Source organism: Rissa tridactyla, chromosome 1, assembly GCF_028500815.1.
Source record: "Rissa tridactyla isolate bRisTri1 chromosome 1, bRisTri1.patW.cur.20221130, whole genome shotgun sequence".
NCBI classification, from domain to species: domain Eukaryota; kingdom Metazoa; phylum Chordata; class Aves; order Charadriiformes; family Laridae; genus Rissa; species Rissa tridactyla.
Genome location: NC_071466.1, coordinates 182,357,335 through 182,376,630, shown reverse-complemented (window position 1 = coordinate 182,376,630; position 19,296 = coordinate 182,357,335). Strand labels below are relative to the sequence as shown.

The following is a 19,296-nucleotide window of genomic DNA, read 5'->3' as shown; positions in this document are numbered from 1 at the left end:
TACCGGGGGGGGCGGGAGGGGCGTTACCTCAGGCAAGGCGGGAAGAAACGGAACCACCGCCAAGGCGGTTACGCAGCAAAAAAAAAATCACTACTGAAATCTCACCAGAGCCGGTCCGAGTTCCTTTTGAACCTCACACCAACTCAACCATTTTTTAAGGAACATCCCACCGCCGCTTTTCCACGTTTCCCAGATGTTTCCCTGTTCCGCCGTCCCCTCGCCTCAGGGGCCGCCGCTTCCTCATCACCACAGAGCGAGCGGCGGCCGTGGCCGGTCCCTGCCAGCCGCCTCCCGCCCACCCCGCACCTCAGCCCACCGTCGGCCAGCTCCGGGCGAGGAAGCGCCAGAAGCTGCCGGCCGCCGAGGCGGTGCTTCTTGCCGCTCCGCCTCCCCAGCGCCGCTGCAGGAAGCCGGAAGCGGCCGGGGCGCTGGGCAGGCAGGGCGAGAGGCGGCTCGGTGCGTGGGGCCGGGGCCGGTGGGCAGGGCAGGGCAGGGCAGGGCAGGGCAGGGTGAGGGGAGGCCGCGTCGTGCTGAGCTGAGGTGGGCGGCGGCGGCGGCGGCGCGGAGGGAGCCGCCTCCCCTCGCCGTCGGCGGCAGTGGAGAGGGGAAGCGGCTCCCTCCGCGCCGGCGCCGGGGCGAGATGGTTTCGGTTTCCCGGGGCGGCGGTGGGGCCTTCCCGAGAGCTGCCGCCTCCCGAGGAGGGTCGCGGGCGGCGGCGGGCACGGCCGTGCAGGCCGCCCCGCGGAGCGGCCCCCGCCCCGGGGCGGGTGGGGGTGAGGCGACGGCCGGCCTGCGGCCTCGGCGGCGTGCCTGGGGCTCGTCCCTTGCCCCGTTCTCGACGACTGTTATCCCTGTGAATGTCGGCGAGTCGCAGTTGAAAATTACTTTTGTAATGGGAAGGGGGGTGGGAGGAAAGAAAGCCAAGGGAAGCGTTGTGTTTGCCTGCGGTGTGGGTAAAAGCTTTCCTCAGGTAGCGGCGTCACCTCCGTGGTTGTAGAAGTAGTTAAACTTTTACCTCAGGAAGGGTGTCCTGTTGCGGAGATGAGCTCTGGTACTGTGCCCTCCTTTGCCCCACCTTTCTGGGTGCGGGGCTGGCCGAGTCGCTCGGGCAAGCCTGTGGCCCTCCATGGCTTTCCAGGAGCTGCCATCCCTGACAGGGGCCAAGTCCTCTTCCCCCAGTACAGGCTGGAAACTCTGAGAGTCCTGGTGATGAGCAGCAATGGAGCCAGGCTTGCCGTTTGTTTTGTGGGCCTTTGGGAGCATGTGCTGCTTTGTGTGGGTTCAGGCAGCACCTTGTATAGCCCAGAGCAGTGTATTCTGGTCATTCAGATCCCGGCTGTTGGGCTGGAAACCCCTGAAGGGAGGTTAGGTGAAGAAAGCAGGAACTTCAGGGGGAAAAACTTATTTTCTAGGTTTTAAAAGAGGGCATACAGGGAAGTATAAAACCTTCATATTTACCAGACTGCATAATGCTAACATAACATTTATTCAGAACTTCAGCACCTTGCCTGTTGGCTTTGGTGGCATATAGGATCTTGCCTGTAGACAGAAAGAGCCTTCACTTTAACGTCATCATCTGTCCCCACTTGCCTGGTGAACTTGTGCATTGCAGTTGTTAAGAGGGGAACTACCTGCTTTGTGTGCCTATCCTTCATGCCTAGGGTAACAGCAAACTTCTTTGTATTAATTAGAAGCAGACAGTACTCCTGCTTCCAAGCACTGGGAGTTTTTTAAAAAAAAAAATCACGTTAGCAATGCAGCCTTTTCCTATAACAGTCCCCCCTGCTGACAAATAAAGTAGTATCACCAGAAGCAGAAAAATATTTAAAAAACCCAAAAAGCAGCCCCCAAACCCTTGAAATGCTAATGAGTCATGGGGGACAATAAATCAAACTGCTGGTAAGAGAAAAATGAAAAATGCCTTTAGATATGTGAGGACTCATCTAGTATCAGACTTAATGACAATAAGTGAGATGTGAAGAAATAGAAAGTTCAGCATTGAATCGAGTGATAGGACCATGATAGGACCAGTCTCACAGAGATTTTTTTTTTTATTTTTTTTTTTTTAAATATGAAACTCTTAGTGAATTGATCTAGGAAAGTAATGGAAGACATAAAAAGAAAACTCGACAAATGCTGGTTGTTTAGCAAAGATCAGTTCTGAATCAGTCCCAGAAAGGAAAAGTACTAAAGGAGGTCTAACATGTTATATAAGTTATTGAATCAAATTTATTATAATTTGAAGATTAAAATCAAAGCTGAGTGAGATTTTATGCCTTTGAAGTGAAGGCTGTTAAAAGAGTGTAGACTTTGTTATTATTATAAAAGTACTATTTTGGCCGATAAAAAGTGTAGTATTGCAACACTGACTTTGGTTTGGCGTTGGTTATGTACCCTGGGATTAGTACTGGCATAATTCTATCTGCGGTTTTATGAGTGAAAGAAACCAGACCTTGAGAACCCATTAGTGACTTGCTGTTTTTTTAAAATCCATTGAGTGATATTTAGGCTCATCTGTCAAAGACTTGTCCGTTTGTTCTGTTTTCACCTATTGACCTTCATGCAAATTTAATTAGAAAGTAAGAAGGTAAAGGAACAGAGCTGATCTCATACATAAGCTACCTCATCTTTGTCACTTTCGGCAACGTAATAATTCTGTCTCAGGCTGCTAAAATTTTTGGTATTTGAATAGACATTGTTGAAGAAACTCTTTGTTTACTTGATCCTTCTGCACGCTTTCTGTCTGCTTAGAAAGGATTAACGTTTCTGCATCTTGCTATGGGTCTTACGAATGTTGCTTTGAAATAAATGACAAAATACATGTTTACTGGTAATGTGCTAGCTGGCTTGTTACAAGCAGGGTTTTAATTATGAGGAATTTTTTAATTCAGAGATTTTTCAAATGGTTTACAGTGGGCTATGCATTATTTACTTGCAGACATCTTTCTTACTTTCTATGCCTGCATCATAGATAGCACTTTGGCATCTACAGTAACTGCTAGCTGGGAGAAGTTATCTTATTCTGCTGTTGCACATTGTTGTGTCAGAGTTAAATCAGAATTCTAAGGATTTAGGGTGTGGTGTTGTTTTTCTTTGGTTCGGATTTGAGATAAAACCTTTCTTCTCTAGGCATTGAGAACTTTATCTAGATTTTAAAAAATGGTGTTGCTGCTGTAAGGCTTCTGGCCGTGTCATCTTGTGCACCAGGGAGCTCTCAAAAAGTGCCAATCACCTTCTCGTCGTAAACATGCACAGGAAATTCTGTCGAACTTCTTCCAGTAGTTACAGGAAAGGGGTTTTGTTTCTTTTGAGTATGTTAACTGTTTCTTGTCAATTAACGCAGGCTGCTGCAGGATATCCTGCCAGGCTGTGAGGAAAGGCTGCTGCTGTAGAACTTTCCCCTGGTCCGGTTGCTGTTTTGCTCTTAAGATCTTTAGATCCAGGAAGCTACATCTTTGACCTTAGAGCCTTTTGCTAAATTTAATGGCAAAATCAGTGCTTTAATTAAGCCAAAAAGGTAAGGCTATTAACCTGCAGCTCCTGCTGTTTTGGCAAGGGGGGAAATCTGGCAGTTCTAATGTTTTTTTTAAATAATTTTAATTTAATCAAAATTTTTTTTTCTCCTTCCCTTGAATCTGTGAAGACCTGAGTATCTGGCAGTTTACATTTCAGGAATGGTGGGGAAGCCAGGCTGTCTCTCTAGAAATGATGTAACATACCAAACGTGAAATTTTAGAAATGAGAGAAATGTCCCTTAATTTCTTCCAGTAGTAATTGGTCGTTCTAGCAAGTAGCTGAAAATACTTCTGTTAATTTTGATTTTCATCTAGCTCATGTAAAAATGCCTTTTTATAAGTAGTTAATCCAGTCCCTTTACAGTTGTGCTGAAGTGCAACTTCAGAGATGTGATCTAAAAGATCTGTATACTTATCTGCCATCATTGCTAGTGTCTGTTCCTTGATATATATATATTGAATAATGGAATTTGATTACAGGTCTTGCATATTTTCAAAAGATGTTGTGCATGTGTTTTTGACTCTTTCTTATAGGTTTTGCTACTGTATCATTTAAACACCTCTGTACAACAGAAAAGGGACTTTTGGTGGGTTGACCCTGGCTGGATGCTAGGTGCCCACTGAAGCCGCTCAATCACACCCCTCCTTGACTGGACAGGGGAGAGAAAATACAACGAAAGGCCCGTGGGTCGAGATAAGGGCAGGGAGAGATCACTCCCCAATTACCGTCACGGGCAAAACAGACTCAACTTGGGGAAATTAATTTATTACCAATCAAAATCAGAGTAGGATAATGAGAAAATAAAAACTGAATCTTAAAACGTCTTTACCCGATCCCTCCCTTCTTCCCTTCTTCTTTTCTTTACTCCCAATTTCTCTGCCTCCTCCCTCCAAGTGGCACAGGTGTGCAGTCAGTTCATCACATGTTCTCTCTGTCGCACCTTCCTTCTCAGGGGGAGGACTCCTCACAGTCTTCCTCTGCTGCAGCGTGGGGTCCCTCACATGGGAGACAGTTTTCCACAAAATTCTCCAACACGAGTCCTTCCCACAGGCTGCAGCTCTTCGTGAACTGCTCCAGCATGGGTCCTTTCCATGGGACAGAGGCCTTCAGGAATGGACTGCTCCAGCATGGGCTTCCCATGGTGTCACAGCCTCCTTTGGACACATCCACCTGCTCTGGCGTGGGGTCTGACGTGGGCTGCAGGTGGATATCTGCGCCACTGTTTACCTCCATGCACTGCAGGGGGATAGCCTGCCTCACCATGGTCTTTGCCATGGGCTGCAGGGGAATCTCTGCTCCAGTGCCTGGAGCACCTCATCCCCCTCCTTCTTCACTGACCTTTGTGTCTGCAGGGTTGTTTCTCTTACATATTCTCACCCCTCTTTCCAGCTGCAATTGCTGTTGTGCAGGGGTTTTTTTTCCCCCTTCTTAAATATGTTGTCACAGAGTTGCTACCACTGTCACTGATGGGCTCAGCCTTGGCCAGCAGTGGGTCCATCTTTGGAGCCAGCTGCTCTGTCAGACAAAAGAGGAAGCTTCTAGCAGCTCTTACAGAAGCCACCCTTGTAGCCCCTCCGGCTACCAAAACCTTGCCATGCAAACCCAATACAGGATTATAAAGCTTTCACTTTTCCAGTTATTTTTTCAAACAAAGTTTGGGAAGTAAAGACCTCAAATGCAGAGAGGTGTTGCATCTATGGCATTAGTTTTGATTATTGAGCTAGCTTGGGTTTGTTTCTTTGCTTTACCTCTTATTTCTCTACTTGGTGGTTCTTAATTACTTTTGTATGTCTTTGGAGTTGTGGTTGGGTGATGGTTTTTTCCTTCTAATTACAATCAGTTCCTTTTGTGTATTTCACTAAATTATAATTCAATACATGTAACCTTTTGTTTTTAAGGTGAAAAAGAAAACTGTCTAATCAAAGAGCAAAGATGCAGAGCACTTCAAATTACCTGTGGCTGTTGTCTGACATTCTAGGACAGGGAGCTACTGCAAATGTTTTCCGGGGACGACATAAGGTTAGTGAGGAATTACTAATCTGAGTAACATGTAAAATTGAAAATTTTTCACATGTAAATAGCATCATAAAATCAACGACAAACCGTTCAAGAGTTAGGCCTAAAGCAAATATATCTTTGTAACTATTCATACTTAGTTTTTAATTTTTAATAATCATCCATTGAATTAGAGTTCTCTACAGTTATTTCTGAGGATTTTTTAAATATTATATTATTTGTCCTTGTAAAATATTAACTGTTATTAATTCTTCGTTCCTTCATTCTTCAATTTTATGGAAAAAATTTTTATACTCCTTGCTTAAGAATTTAAATAGGAATAAAAGTCTTATCGGTTTTTATTACGTGATATGTTATTTTTGTCTTTGTTAAATTCTCTTGTCATAGTTTTTTACTCTCCATTTAAAACCTGTTTCTTATGATTTTGTACTGTAAGCAAAATACTCTTAACATATTATCATATCAGATGAAGTTGCTGTTAATCTTAGACTGAAAGTCAGTGCTTCATACATGTCTAGGTTACCGTGTTCTTGGTGACATGCCTTGAGTAATCAGTACAAAATAGTACATCTTCCAGCAGTTTTGCCATGTAAATAATATACTGATGTGTATGTTGTAACCTGAGTGAGGGGATAAAATGACCTTACTCGTGTAGGTCAGGCCATTCCTATGAATTTCATGGTATGACTCACAAAACGAAGATAATTGTGAAAATAACGGTCTCTTATAGTAATGACAGTCTGTGTGAAATCAACATGAAGTTATATATAAGCTACAGTGTTTTCTATGCTCCACGTGTAACTGTGAAGCAACATTAAGCAGTAATTTAGCAGCTAATGTGCTTTTCTGGGTGAGTGATTTTCAACACAGAATGATTCCCATGTAAAGCTTATGGTTTCATGGTTGCACTTCTCCTCACCCTCACAAGTCTGAGCACGTTACCTGCAGCTCCTTCTCAATGGGAGAAAACTTTTACCTGGGCACCAGTAGTGCACAGAAGTGTACTGTGCAACACACCTAGTCTAAGCACAGGAAAGCTTTGTCCTTAGAAAGAATCTGTTGCACACAAGACTGCCAATGTAAGCTTATTCCTAGAGTGGGTGCAGGGAGGTACTTTGCCGTAAGAGGGACAGGAGTTGCACTGTCAGCTGGTGCTGTGGGTGCCTGAGTGTGTTGGGGCTTAGTCCCACTTGAGAACTTAAGTCTCTGATTAAGCTCATGACTGTGCTCCTGTCACTTATTACGTGGGTTTGAATTGCTTCAGGATTTTGGATAAGTGGTATGTAGTGCTTGACGCTTCCTTCTTTGAAAAAACAAAATACTGCTTTATCAGTATAAACAGAACAATAAAGAGAGAGCAACGTTCAGCTTCTGAAAGTTGTCTCTTAAGCACTCCAAGACTCTCAACTGTAGTCTGTGTGTGTCTCATTGATTTGTGCAAGTGGCTTGCTTACCTCTTGCTGAAAAGTTATTTTTCAGTTAAGTTTATGGGTCGTTCTTAAATGTGTAGCCTTTCTTATGCTAACTATTCTTTTTTAAAAAACACTTAGATTTTGTGGGTTAATGTTGAGTTTCCATTCTGCTAGTCTCTTTGCTTCTAGTCTATATTAAACTCAACCAGCATACACAAAATTTTTTTTAGTAGAATCTTAACACCTTAATGCAAAATACTGTTTTGAACTATTTGTAATATGGGTATGCTCGTATGCACAACATAAGATCTCAAAATGCTTGGATAACGGGTACCTTTACAATCTTATACTTCTGTTTGATTAGTCATTTGTTTGTTTTGAACAGAAAACTGGGGATTTATATGCTGTCAAAGTATTTAACAGTATAAGTTTCCTTCGTCCTGTGGATGTTCAGATGCGAGAGTTTGAAGTATTGAAGAAACTAAATCATAAGAACATTGTCAAATTGTTTGCCATCGAAGAAGAGGTAATGAATTGTTGTAGTTGTGATCTGAGATGCATGGTTGTAACCACAGTAACTGTCTTTATGCTTTATCCTTAACTATAGAGGAAAAAGTTATGTTTTTAAAGAATGGTAACATATATGATGATATAAATACTCTGATCCAACCACCACCATTTTTTTCATTTTTTTTCTTTCTTTCTTTTTTTTTTGTTGTTGAAAGGATATGCTTGCTTTCAGTGTTTAGGCACAAGTTATGATTCTTCAAAGCCATCTCAAGAAGCCACTGTCCTAAGCTTTATCTTGAATTAGGATTTTTAAGATATCTACATGTATGAATATTTAATACATACTGATAGTTGTGGGTGTTTCAGTAATCCTGACAATATTATGCTTTTGCTTTGCAACCAACTAAAATAATGACATAGGACATGTAGAACTGTATGTTAGTATGAATCCCAGTAGTTGCGCTGAAACTGAGACTGATTTCTTGAAATGACCCAGATACTGAGATTAGTAAAGAGGAAAGAAGGACAATTGCTGCTGTCTGCTCTTCTGTACTGCAGTTTCTCATTTGTCTACCCGTCAATATTGCTATCAACTCTCCAAGTGCCTAGAACTTGAGGCTTTCTTAATTTTTTCCCCCTCTCCAAGTTAGAATGCATGAAACAATAAAAAAAATTCACCTGTGCTTCTTTTGAAGAAGATCACCAGGATGGGATTTATGGTCTAGCCACAGATTTTATTTTTCTTTTTGTGAGAGGAAGATCCTGTGGTTATATGTAATTTCTGACATTGTTTTCACAATAGTCACAGACTTAATCTTTTTTTATTTTTTTCCAGACAACGACTAGACACAAAGTACTAGTTATGGAATTTTGCCCATGTGGGAGTTTATATACAGTTTTAGAGGAGCCATCTAATGCCTTTGGTTTGCCAGAGTCTGAGTTCTTAATTGTTTTGAGAGATGTGGGTATGTAGACTTTGCTGTTTAGTCTAATTCATTGACTGAAACAAACTCGTTTTGTTTATCTTGAAACAACAAGAGATGAGGAATTTGAATGACTGTCAACTAATTGGAACAAGAGGAAATGGCCTCACGTTGCACCAGGGGCGGTTTAGATTGGATTTTAGGAAAAGTTTCTTCACCAGAAGGGTTGTGAAGCATTGGAACAGGCTGCCCAGGGAAGTGGTGGAGTCACCATCCCTGTAGATATTTAAAAGACATTTAGATGTAGGGCTGAGGGACATGGTTTAGTGCTAACTTGGCGTTGCTAGGTTAACGGTTGGACTTGATGATCTTAAAGGTCTTTTCCAACCTAAACAATTCTATGATTCTATAATGGAACAAATTAATATGTCATACGGAGTCAGATCTTTTATTTATGTCTATATTGGTACAGATATCTGCATTAAGAAGCCATTTCTGTTTAAAGCATTCCTATAATTCTCTATTTGTTTGTTTGTTTCAAGATTATTTGTCACACGTTGGACTGACTCCTAGTGATAATTAAACTCAGAAGAGTAAATTAGAAAAATAATGAGGTTTACCTGTGTCTGCCTGTTATAAAATTTTCCTCCATTACTTCATGTGAAAGATGCTGCTGAGAGCAAGAAAAACTGTAATTTATCTGTTCGAAAGAAAAAAAGGCAAAAATCCTTAGAATATTCTCTGGTCCTGATTTTTTTTGTTAATTGAGCGTCCTTTCTCATTTCTGTTTCCCAGTGAGAAAGTAAACACATATGTTTTCCTATCCTCAGTTATAATTCTGTGCTTGTGCAGTCCGTGTCAAGATGCATATATAAATTCCGTATTTATTTTTTTTTTATTGAAGTGGCTGGGATGAATCATCTCCGGGAGAATGGAATAGTGCACCGTGACATCAAACCAGGCAATATAATGCGTGTTATAGGTGAAGATGGTCAGTCTGTTTACAAACTTACAGACTTTGGTGCTGCAAGAGAACTTGAAGATGATGAACAATTTGTTTCTCTCTATGGCACAGAAGAGTATTTAGTAAGCCCATATGATTTCACTTTCTGTTGAAGAAATGTTTGAAGCCTGGGGCCTTTTGCGATGAGAGTTGAATAGGTGGTGGTCAGACTGTTGGGCATTAGTGTTTAAACCTTTGTATTATAATTGTATTTATAACTTTCCACCTTTTTCATATTGGGTCATGCCAGTTCTGCTGCTGATCTGGGCACGGTAGCCTTTAAATAATTTCTAGGTCTAACTTCCACTGTTGATTTGTGTGAAAGGAAGAACAACAGTATTTTAGTTATGAATGTCTTTGCCTTTATCTCTGTAGATGTTTTTCAGTTTGTATTTGAGCTACTTTATTGATGTTAGGTGAAGTTAAGATACACTTACTTGATATCTTAGTTAACCAAAGAGAGGCAGGCAGAGAAGCATCAATACAAGCATTTTAGGCATAATTTTCTTCCTGCCATGTTTCCCCCCCACAGGTAGTATCATAACTGATAATCTCCTCTGACGTGGATCTTTTTCTAAGTTTGTTTCTGTTGTTTCAAAATCATCTGGAGGAATACTGGCTTTCTGCTCTTCTTTAGTGGTGTCTTATTCTAGTGGGCAATCTTTAGCTAAATTTTAAAATATTTTTTGCAAACCTTTAATAGAAATGGCTCTCTTACCTAGGAGCACTGTAGTGATATTCTGTCAGAATAACTTCAGCAAATTCAGTGATACAAACTAACTTTGCATTTCAATTAAACAGATGAAAGTTTAGAATGACAAATTATCTTGCTGTGAAATGATAGTTTTTTTGTTCTTTATATTGTTCATAAAGCAATTCTAACTTTTTTCTGATGTTTTTTTTTTCTCTTTAGCATCCTGATATGTATGAGCGAGCAGTTTTGAGGAAAGAGCATCAGAAAAAGTATGGAGCAACGGTTGATCTGTGGAGCATTGGGGTGACCTTTTACCATGCTGCAACGGGGAGTTTGCCTTTCCGACCTTTTGAAGGACCTCGTAGAAACAAGGAAGTGATGTAGGTAATTTAGAAGGAGAATTTTATCTGTTTGTAAATTAAGTCAGTCCATGAAATGCTTTTTATCAAGAAATCCTACACACATACTGTAAACATTAAAATACTGAAAATATTTAAGGAAAAACATTCTTTAACTTTGTTGTGGTTTAACCCCAGTAGGCAGCTAAGCACCACGCAGCTGTTTGCGCACTCCCCCACAGTGGGATGGGGAAGAGAATTGGAAGGGTAAAAGCGCGAAAACTCGTGGGTTGAGATGAAGATAGTTTAATAAGTATTAAAAAAAAAAACCAACAAAAAAGCCCCACCTCTAAACCCAAAGGAAAACAAAACCGAGAAAAATGAATGATGCGAAAAAAAAAACCCCAATTGCTCGCCACCAGCCAACTGATGCCCAGTCAGTCTCTGAGCAACTGCAGCCCTGGCAAATTTCCCTCCCCAGGTTTTATTGCTGAGCATTATGTCATATGGTATGGAATATCCCTTGGTGTCAGCTGTCCTGGTGTGCCCCTTCAACCTTCTTGCCCACCCCCAGCCTACTCGCTGGCAGGGCAGTGTGAGAAGTAGAAAAGGCCTCGATGCTGTGTAAGCACTGCTCAGTAACGGATAAAGCATCCTCTTGTTATCAACTCTGTTTTGGTCACAAATCCAAAACACAGCACCATATGAGATACTGTGAAGACAATTAACTTTATTCCAGCCAAAACTAGTACAAACATTCTGTTTCAACAAGGATTTTACTGTGTGGCACCTTAAGACCTGAATTAAGCATCAGAGCTCCCCCAAAATACTGACGTATTTCCACGCATCCTTCCTTCACTATGTCACTAGGCTGGTCTGTTGCAGTGTCGTGTGTGTAACTTGGATATTCAGGCAAAATTATGATATTCTGAAATGGGTTTTCAGTGCTGCAAGTTTTTGTTGTCCTTTAAATGATTGTCTTCCCAGGCAGTCTTGAAATGCACGCGCTACCCATGAGACTGATATTTTTGGAGTAGCAGAGTTGTGGACTGTGGCTTAAGATAACAGGGGTAGCTCCTGAATGGGAAACAGAAGTTGCGTCTATGATGTCATGGTTGGAATTGATTCCTCTTTCATCTTAGTCTAGTTCTATGTTGTTGTTGTTCTGTGTGTTGCATTTGAAAAATAAAGCAAGGTGGTACTTGGGAAATCTGATAGACCATTAACATCTCTGTTCTGTTACTCCTTGCAAAGCTGACTCCAATTTCCTTAATTTTAGAAACTGTGATTATCCCACAGGCATTCTTGCTATTGTATCTACTTGGGAGATAAGCAGGGAACGTATGTTTCGTATGTACCTCATCCTCCCAAAAGAGAATGCACAACTGAAATTTTCTGCTGCAAAAAGTCTATTGCTTCTGATTATTTTCATGAGAAATTTGAGAAATACTAGCGTGTTCAGTACAAAGTTAGCCAATGCCAAATTGTATCCAAATTGCTAGATGTTTCCAAGTTAAAGTAATTTCTCAAAGCCTTCTTTATCCCCAAGTGACTTTGTGGTGGCCAAATGTCATCTCTTGCCATGGAACATGCTAGAAGTTAGTCTTGTAAATGCCTAAATTGAAAATGCCTTGGAAATCTGACTGTGATTAATTAACACTTGTGAAAAAACTGCCGCTTCCTTCAGTGATGCCTGAAACATCTTCTAATTCCTCCCAAATCTGAGGTGGACAAAGTTGCTTCTTCATTGTAGCCGAAAGTGTTTCCTTTTCATTGTTTACTATTTTAGCACCACTCTGTCAGCTTGTAAGTGAAGCTTCCTAATTATTGCACCACCTACAAATTTCGGCCAATCTGTTGTTTAGATTTGTATTATTGATACCCCTTTGAGGATTAGTTACTAGACCTATTTATGTATAAGAGGTAGTAGTTGAAGTCTCTTATTTTTATAATGTATTGCAGGTATAAAATAATCACTGGAAAGCCTTCTGGTGCTATTTCTGGAATACAGAAAGCAGAAAATGGACCAATTGAATGGAGTTGGGAGATGCCCGTTTCTTGTAGTCTTTCAAAGTAAGTTTGAACTTCTCACAGAGTGTTTCTGTGCTGCTTGATTGGGCTTTTCCAGTTATTCTTTCAGGATTCGGTCTTTGGAACAGAGATCTAACTGTTGCACTTGTTCTCTTTGAACTCTTCAATAGATAGGTACAGTCTACTATTAGGTTATCGGGTGTTTTTTCTTCCTATCTGTCCAAATAGTTTTATGGCTACTAATTTACAAAAGAGTACCTGAGAATCAGAAGTGGTGTGAGTATAAGAAAGATTACTACTACATTTTCTCCACCCTCAGGAAGGAGTATGAAGATTTAAGAATTAAACTTTGAATTGATGGCCCCCCTTTCTTGTAAGAATATGACTTCAGACATTACAAAGATTAGGCAGTAGGAAGGATACGATGAAGAAAAGACAGTTCAGAGACTTGCGTTTTTGCTAGAAAACAATTCGTGTCAGCACATTTAATGTATTCTCATGGTACTTTTTAGATATTTTTTTTTATCATCATATTTTTGCTTCATGTGTCATAATACTAAGTAGGAAGAGCCATGGCAAATCTAATCACAATATGATCCTAAAAACAACTCCCACTTACCTATTTATCTTCCTGAGACTTCTTCAGTATTTTAAAATTACTACTCTTGCGTGGTATAGTGAGAAAGAAATTGTTCTGTGACGCCAGAAACAAACTTTTCTGAAGTATGTAGATCCATAAGAGGTGTAGAGTGAAAGTCTGGTTTATATCAATTCATTGGTTTATACTGTGCAGAACTTGCAATTCGTATATATTTTTTCATGATACTGCTCAGTTGCTTCCTCTGCTTATTCCATATAATTGAAGTGCTTTAAATAATAAGCAGATTTTTTCATTAAACATCTGTTTACAGTAATATTTTCAAGTAGTGTTTAAATAGTTATAAAGTTATAAGTTAGTTATAAGTTTAGTACTAAAGTGAGTTGGAGCACAGCATCCCCTGACCTCTAATGCGCTTATAAGCAACTGGAACTTGCTTCAAAATGGTACCAGTTTTACCACTGGGTTCAGGTTTGACGTGTACATAATGTTAAAACTTTGAAGTTGTGTTTAATAACACAGGAGTAGGATCCGTAAAGTTCCTTGCAATTCAGATTCTCAAAGTAGAAATGCAAGAAATTTAAGTTGGCCTTTCTGTAAGGCAATAGTTGCACATTTTTCTTTGCAGCAATTGAGCTGCATATGTGGAGTACTTATTTAGCCCCATCTCAATCAGGATGAATTCTGTTAGTGTTGACAATTTAAATAATGAGCCTTTGCTGACCCAGCTGATTTTGATTGAAAGCAACACAGTGTGCTCACACAAGCAGCTCAGTCAGCAAACCATAAATGGTAGCAGCTTCCTTCAAAGTGATGAACTGTGGTAAGTGTGTGGGGTGAGCTGGGTAAAAGGCTCAGCAGTGGTAGAAGGTGACCTTAATTCTACAATATAGACTTCTTAAATTGCATGCCATTTTTCCAATGCCCATGAAATTTGTCAAAAGCCAAGGAAAAAATAGTTGAGCCTACAACGGGAAGAGATAAAGTATGTGTATTAATGAAAAACAATAAATATTACCATAAAACATTTTGTTGTTCAGTAGAGGAAAAAGAAAAAAAAAAAGCTCTGGATATTCTTCAAGGAATAATAGATTTGCATTCATGAGAGAAATCCAATGAAGTATTGCAATTGGTTACAAGGTGAAAAGATCCAAGTAGATCCAAGTTGTCTTGTCTCTTCCTGGTGTCTTCTAGGGGTCTGCAGGTACTGCTCACGCCTGTCCTTGCAAATATTCTTGAAGCAGACCAGGAAAAATGCTGGGGATTTGACCAGTTCTTTGCAGAGACTAGTGACATACTGCACCGAATAATAATCCACATCTTTTCACTACAGCAGATGACCTTGCACAAAGTTTATATTCACAGCTATAATACGTAAGTGTGCTCTCTGTCTATTTTCATTTCTTTGCTCTTTATTCAGGGAAACATTACTGTCACCTGAGTTCACCAGTGTTACAAATTCAGTACCCTTTCCTTGGCAGTTTATCTGAGGAAGTGAAATTATAATTCTTCTGTGTATTCACAGCGCATAGAAGCATGTTGATCATCAAATATTTCTAATAAAAATAAAATCATTGAAGGTCAAATTAACTGATGCTAAAGTTGGTCTTAATCAGTGACAGAATGCAGACTTAATCCTTGACGTATTACAATGTGTCTGTGCTCTTAATGATACAGAATCATTCCACATTTGTATATGTTTCTTATTTACAAAATAGTTTTCCAGAGACTGCGTTCAGCTGTTGCTTTTCTTATCTCGTCCTCAAAAATACAAAATGTGCATGTCATCTGTCTGACATAAAACTCTCACAGGGTTTCTGAAGTTGTAATTGGTACGATTTAGGATTCTGAGTTATATGGAGTTCACTTTATGGTCATCAAGTGCTGATGTTAAAAGCTGTAAAATCTGGTTTACAGTTTGATACAAAAATAAGTGCCTTTTCTCTGCCTTATTACAAATAATACAAAGCGTGTGTTATTCTCTAATATGAGAACAGATACAGTTTTCATCAAATATATAAATACAGTTCTGACCTCTTCCAATTTCTCTTTTTGTCATTTGTATTTTGAGAGAGCCCGAGCACTATTTTTTTGCAGAGAAATGTTGCTTGCAGCTTAAATTGCTATTTGTACTTTATTTTTTTAAATTTGTTTTATTTCATTTACCTTTATGATTATTTGAATACTAGCTGTAGTATTAAGAAGTGACAGTGTACTAGTGCTGCACGGGAGGCAAATTGGTCCTTCCTCTTAGTGCAGTTAAGGGGTTTTTTCTTTGTTAGAGTTTTTTTGTTTGTTGATTTGGTGTTTTGGTTTTTGGTTTTTTTTGTCAGGGAGGGAAAATTTGTTATAAACTCTTATGCCTTATATCCATTGATTGCTGGAAATAAAATACAAAATTGTCTTTGGTTTTCTTTATCACTGCTGTTATAGGAGGTAATTGGGCTGTCAGTTAGCTTACAGGCTGAATTTAAGGTGTGTGCTTTCTGACGTGTAAAGCACAAGACTTTTCTCTTGGAGAGAGACATCCATCTCCTTTGAAGAAATGGGTATGCCTGAGAACACTAAAGTATGCTTCCTTCCTCTCATCTGGTGTTGCCTGTTTTTTACTGACCTTCAGACTTCGGGCCAAAGCAAGTTTGTTTACAGAGACATGCTTTGGTGGAAAATCAGAGGTAGAAAGGGAAGTTTGATATTTTGCAGGAAATAGCATTTATTTTTATAACAGAGCAACCTGAAGTCTTCAGCAGTGTGCTGCTTTTTGTTCTGCTTATAAGTCAAATGCTTTATGTAGAAAACTGGTTCTTAATTAATCAGAAGTAAAAGGAATTTTTATTTAAGTAGTACAAAATCTGAATTGTTGAACTGTTGTACTGAGTCTACTACTGAACGTATTTGTATTATAGAGCTGCTATATTTCATGAGTTGGTCTACAAACAGACAAAAATACCATCTCAGAATCAAGAACTACTATATGAAGGTCGGCGTTTAATACTAGAGCCTGGCAGATTGGCACAGCACTTCCCCAGAACAACTGAGGAGAATCCTATCTTTGTAGTAAGCAGGGAGGCTGTGAACATTGTCGGATTAATCTATGAAGAAGGTACATGAAAGTAATTTCCCCTTTCTTATAGCTATCCTTTGTAAATAGTTTGGATTATTTAATTATTGTTTTGTGTCTGTTATGTCTTAGAAATAATGTTTGAAAATTTTCTCTGTTGATGCCTGAAGTTTTAAGTGTGAAGTCCAATTTTTTTCACAAGTGCTGAGTATCCAGCATATTTTTACAGACCAGCAGCTGCTTGTAATGTTCCTAGTGGCTCTGAGCCTGAGCATTTATGTGTTAAGGTGTAGTGGGGCATACAGAGTTCTGAAATTTTTTGAAGTATGACACTTTTATCAAATAGAAAGGAACATTATAGAATGTAATTCAAAGCTTGTTCTTTTGTTCCATTACTCACTAAGTGGAAATTCGAGGTTTGCCCCCTTTTTTTTTTTTTTTTTTTTTTATTTGCCGTGAACATGGTTAGCCTTTTGGTTAACAGAGGAAGTTTTAACAACTTAGATTTGTTTAGAAGATAAGGTAATGCCAAAACAGAAAGAAAGGAATTAAGTTTTTGCATTTCCATTTATCACTGAGAGGCTTATAGAGGGCCCTTTGCCAGAGCCTTTTTTTATAAGAGGTGTGCTGGAGGGCACATCTGCAGTTGAGAGATCAGTGTTTCTTTTGTCCGTATGTCCTACATACTGACTGCTGGGGCCAGCTGGCACTCACACAGAGGTGCCAAAGAATCTGAGTAGGTGAGCTGTTTGTGTAAGGATCAACAGGGCCTTTATATTGTGTCAGAGCTTTCCAAGGAGTCAATGAATGTGAGAACAAAGGAGGTTCAGCTGATAGAGGCTACCCTAGCTTTTAAAAAGCTACCTGGTGAAGTCCTGCACTTAAGAGTCTCAATGAAATAAAGCAGCCATGAGATAAGAGCGAACGGTCTCCCATGCAGGCAAACACAGGGCTGAAGAACAGAAAGAAATGGTTGGCTTTCTCAATGGAGAGACACCACTAGTGGACACCTGCATGAAATCTGTGCTGTGCAGCATGTTCAAAAGTGAGTCTGAAAAAGGAAGTGAAGGACAGTTTGCTGAAGATACCAAGTTACTTAAAACATTTAAGACACAGGCTGGTTTTGAAGGTGCGCATGAGAACCACACAACATTAAAAGGCTTGTCAGTAACAGATGAAACAGAACAGATTAGGTGAAAATCCATGTAGATAGACATAAAAACAGCATACAGGGTAGGGAGGGGAGGGGAAACAGTCTGAACTTTTGAAGTCTCTCATAGAAAATAAGAAAATACAGGTGTTTGTTTTATGTTTCAGTTTTACTTCCTAAAGTACATCAACGTTATGATTTGGATGGGGATGCCAGTATGGCTAAAGTGAGTATTTATGATTTTAATCTATATACCTGTCTCAGATAATGATACTGAAATGAAAGCTACTTGATTTTCAGATGAATAATGTTAGTGAAACTATTTTTAATATGCTAGTGAGAATTCTGATTGATAGAAATGTGTTTGTTAACAAGGGCTCCAAAAGTATATTAAAGCCATAATTTGTATACAAAATATGTTTGTATATTTTTTTTTTTTTAAAAGAACAAACCCAAAAAACAGCCTTCTAAAGTCCAAGTGCTTTGTTACTGCATAATTCACTGATGGGGGAAAAAGGAGTCTGCCACTTTGGAGTCCTGAAGTTAGCTAGAAGATTCGTAACATCCCCTGTGATAGTGCAAAACTTAATGTAAGGAAAGTAACTTCCATCTTTCTCTCAATAGAGAGGAGTCTCTAGGACTCTGCAGGAGAGTGGAATTTTTTTTGCCTCTCTTGCAAGTTTTCAGAATCTGTGGGAGACAAGTAGAAGTTTCACTTCTTTGGTCATTTTGCTAAAACTACTGAACGTATGCATTGCCATGCTTTGACTGTGTGACCACCACTTACACTATGCCTATGAAGTACTGGCTGCTGAGGAGCCTTGTATTCAAGCACAGTAGTCCTGAAAGCTTACGTCTCTCTGAATACTAGAAGTCTTTAGAATTAATAAACAGAAAGTCATCCGTTAATAGTGATTATTTAAAATATTGTAAATTATCATTTCTGAAACTGTTCACAATTCTAAATAATGGAGCAAACTTGTTAGTGGAGTTAGGCGAATGAAGAGAGTCCCTAGCCTTAGAATATAATAACGTGTAATTTTTTACAAGTTTCTTTTAATGTATGTGTTTAATTCCTAAACTACTGAAGAAATGTACTTGTGACTTTCCAGAAATTAAACTAAATCCTGAGAGTAAGTGGTGTTATTTTTGTTTATAAGAGACTTATTTTCATCCCTAACAGATATTTCAGCATAACTGGAAAAACTCACTCACTGTGTTTATCTCTGCCTCCATAATGAGTTATCTCCCAACTAAAGTTTAGGCAAAGTTATGTGTTTTAAACCACCATCTTCATGTTGCTCTTTCTTTCATTAATCTGTGTTGCTTTGCTGTGATTAATTGACTCGAAACAGTTATTAAGAGAATGACAGATTAGTACTAACGTTGTTTGGTTTTTCCACCAGGCAGTAACAGGTATCGTATGTTATGCCTGTAGAGTTGCCAGTTCTTTGCTACTTTACCAGGAGCTGATGCGAAAAGGAATACGATGGCTAATGTAAGCAATTGATTGAATTTCATTGTGCATTTGTTGGGTTTTTTTATTGAGATATGCCTTGATTATCAATACATAATTCTGTGATCTCCCAGTATCTTGGGAGATTTTATTTACTTCTTGACTATGGTTTCTGAATTTTTTCCTTCTTTCTGTCCTTAAGGAAACAAAACTATTTTTTTCTGACAATAAGGTTTAGGTATTTGCAATTTCACTTTCTTCTGTGGATAATTTCAGTCTAACCTCTCGTAACATGCGGGTACAATTGAGCAGCTTGCACAAGATAGTTTTATAGAGGATTATATTAATGCATCTCTAGTGGCACAGATTGTAGGTTGTTTGTGAGTTTTTTGTTTTTGTTTGATTGTTTGGGGTTTTTTTGGTGTGTGTATGGTTGGACTTGATGATCTCGAAGGTCCTTTCTAGCCATGAAGATTCTATGATTCTATGATCTCTAACTGAAAGTAATTCTTACTAGCAGTTTTTGCTGTAGGTATAGTATTGTATTACCGATTGCTGGTAAGATGGCAGTTGAATACTTTTGTTATA

At 39.3% G+C, this 19,296-nt stretch overlaps 1 protein-coding gene across 2 annotated transcripts in view; it reads left to right on the top strand.

The window, feature by feature from the left end:
* The first annotated feature begins 342 nt into the window (after positions 1-342).
* The window catches only part of TBK1 (TANK binding kinase 1), a 30,760-nt gene continuing 11,806 nt past the window's right edge, over positions 343-19,296 (top strand). Inside the window, exons 1-11 of one of the 2 annotated variants that reach the window (XM_054213780.1) lie at positions 343-456; positions 5,415-5,535; positions 7,330-7,470; positions 8,290-8,419; positions 9,282-9,463; positions 10,294-10,454; positions 12,375-12,485; positions 14,236-14,415; positions 15,948-16,144; positions 17,420-17,478; positions 18,659-18,750. In XM_054213780.1, the coding sequence (XP_054069755.1) occupies positions 5,449-5,535; positions 7,330-7,470; positions 8,290-8,419; positions 9,282-9,463; positions 10,294-10,454; positions 12,375-12,485; positions 14,236-14,415; positions 15,948-16,144; positions 17,420-17,478; positions 18,659-18,750 (1,340 nt within the window). In that variant the 5' untranslated portion in view covers positions 343-456; positions 5,415-5,448. Of the gene's footprint in view, positions 457-935; positions 3,518-5,414; positions 5,536-7,329; positions 7,471-8,289; positions 8,420-9,281; positions 9,464-10,293; positions 10,455-12,374; positions 12,486-14,235; positions 14,416-15,947; positions 16,145-17,419; positions 17,479-18,658; positions 18,751-19,296 lie in introns of those variants that run through there. The other variant, XM_054213790.1, reaches the window with a different exon arrangement.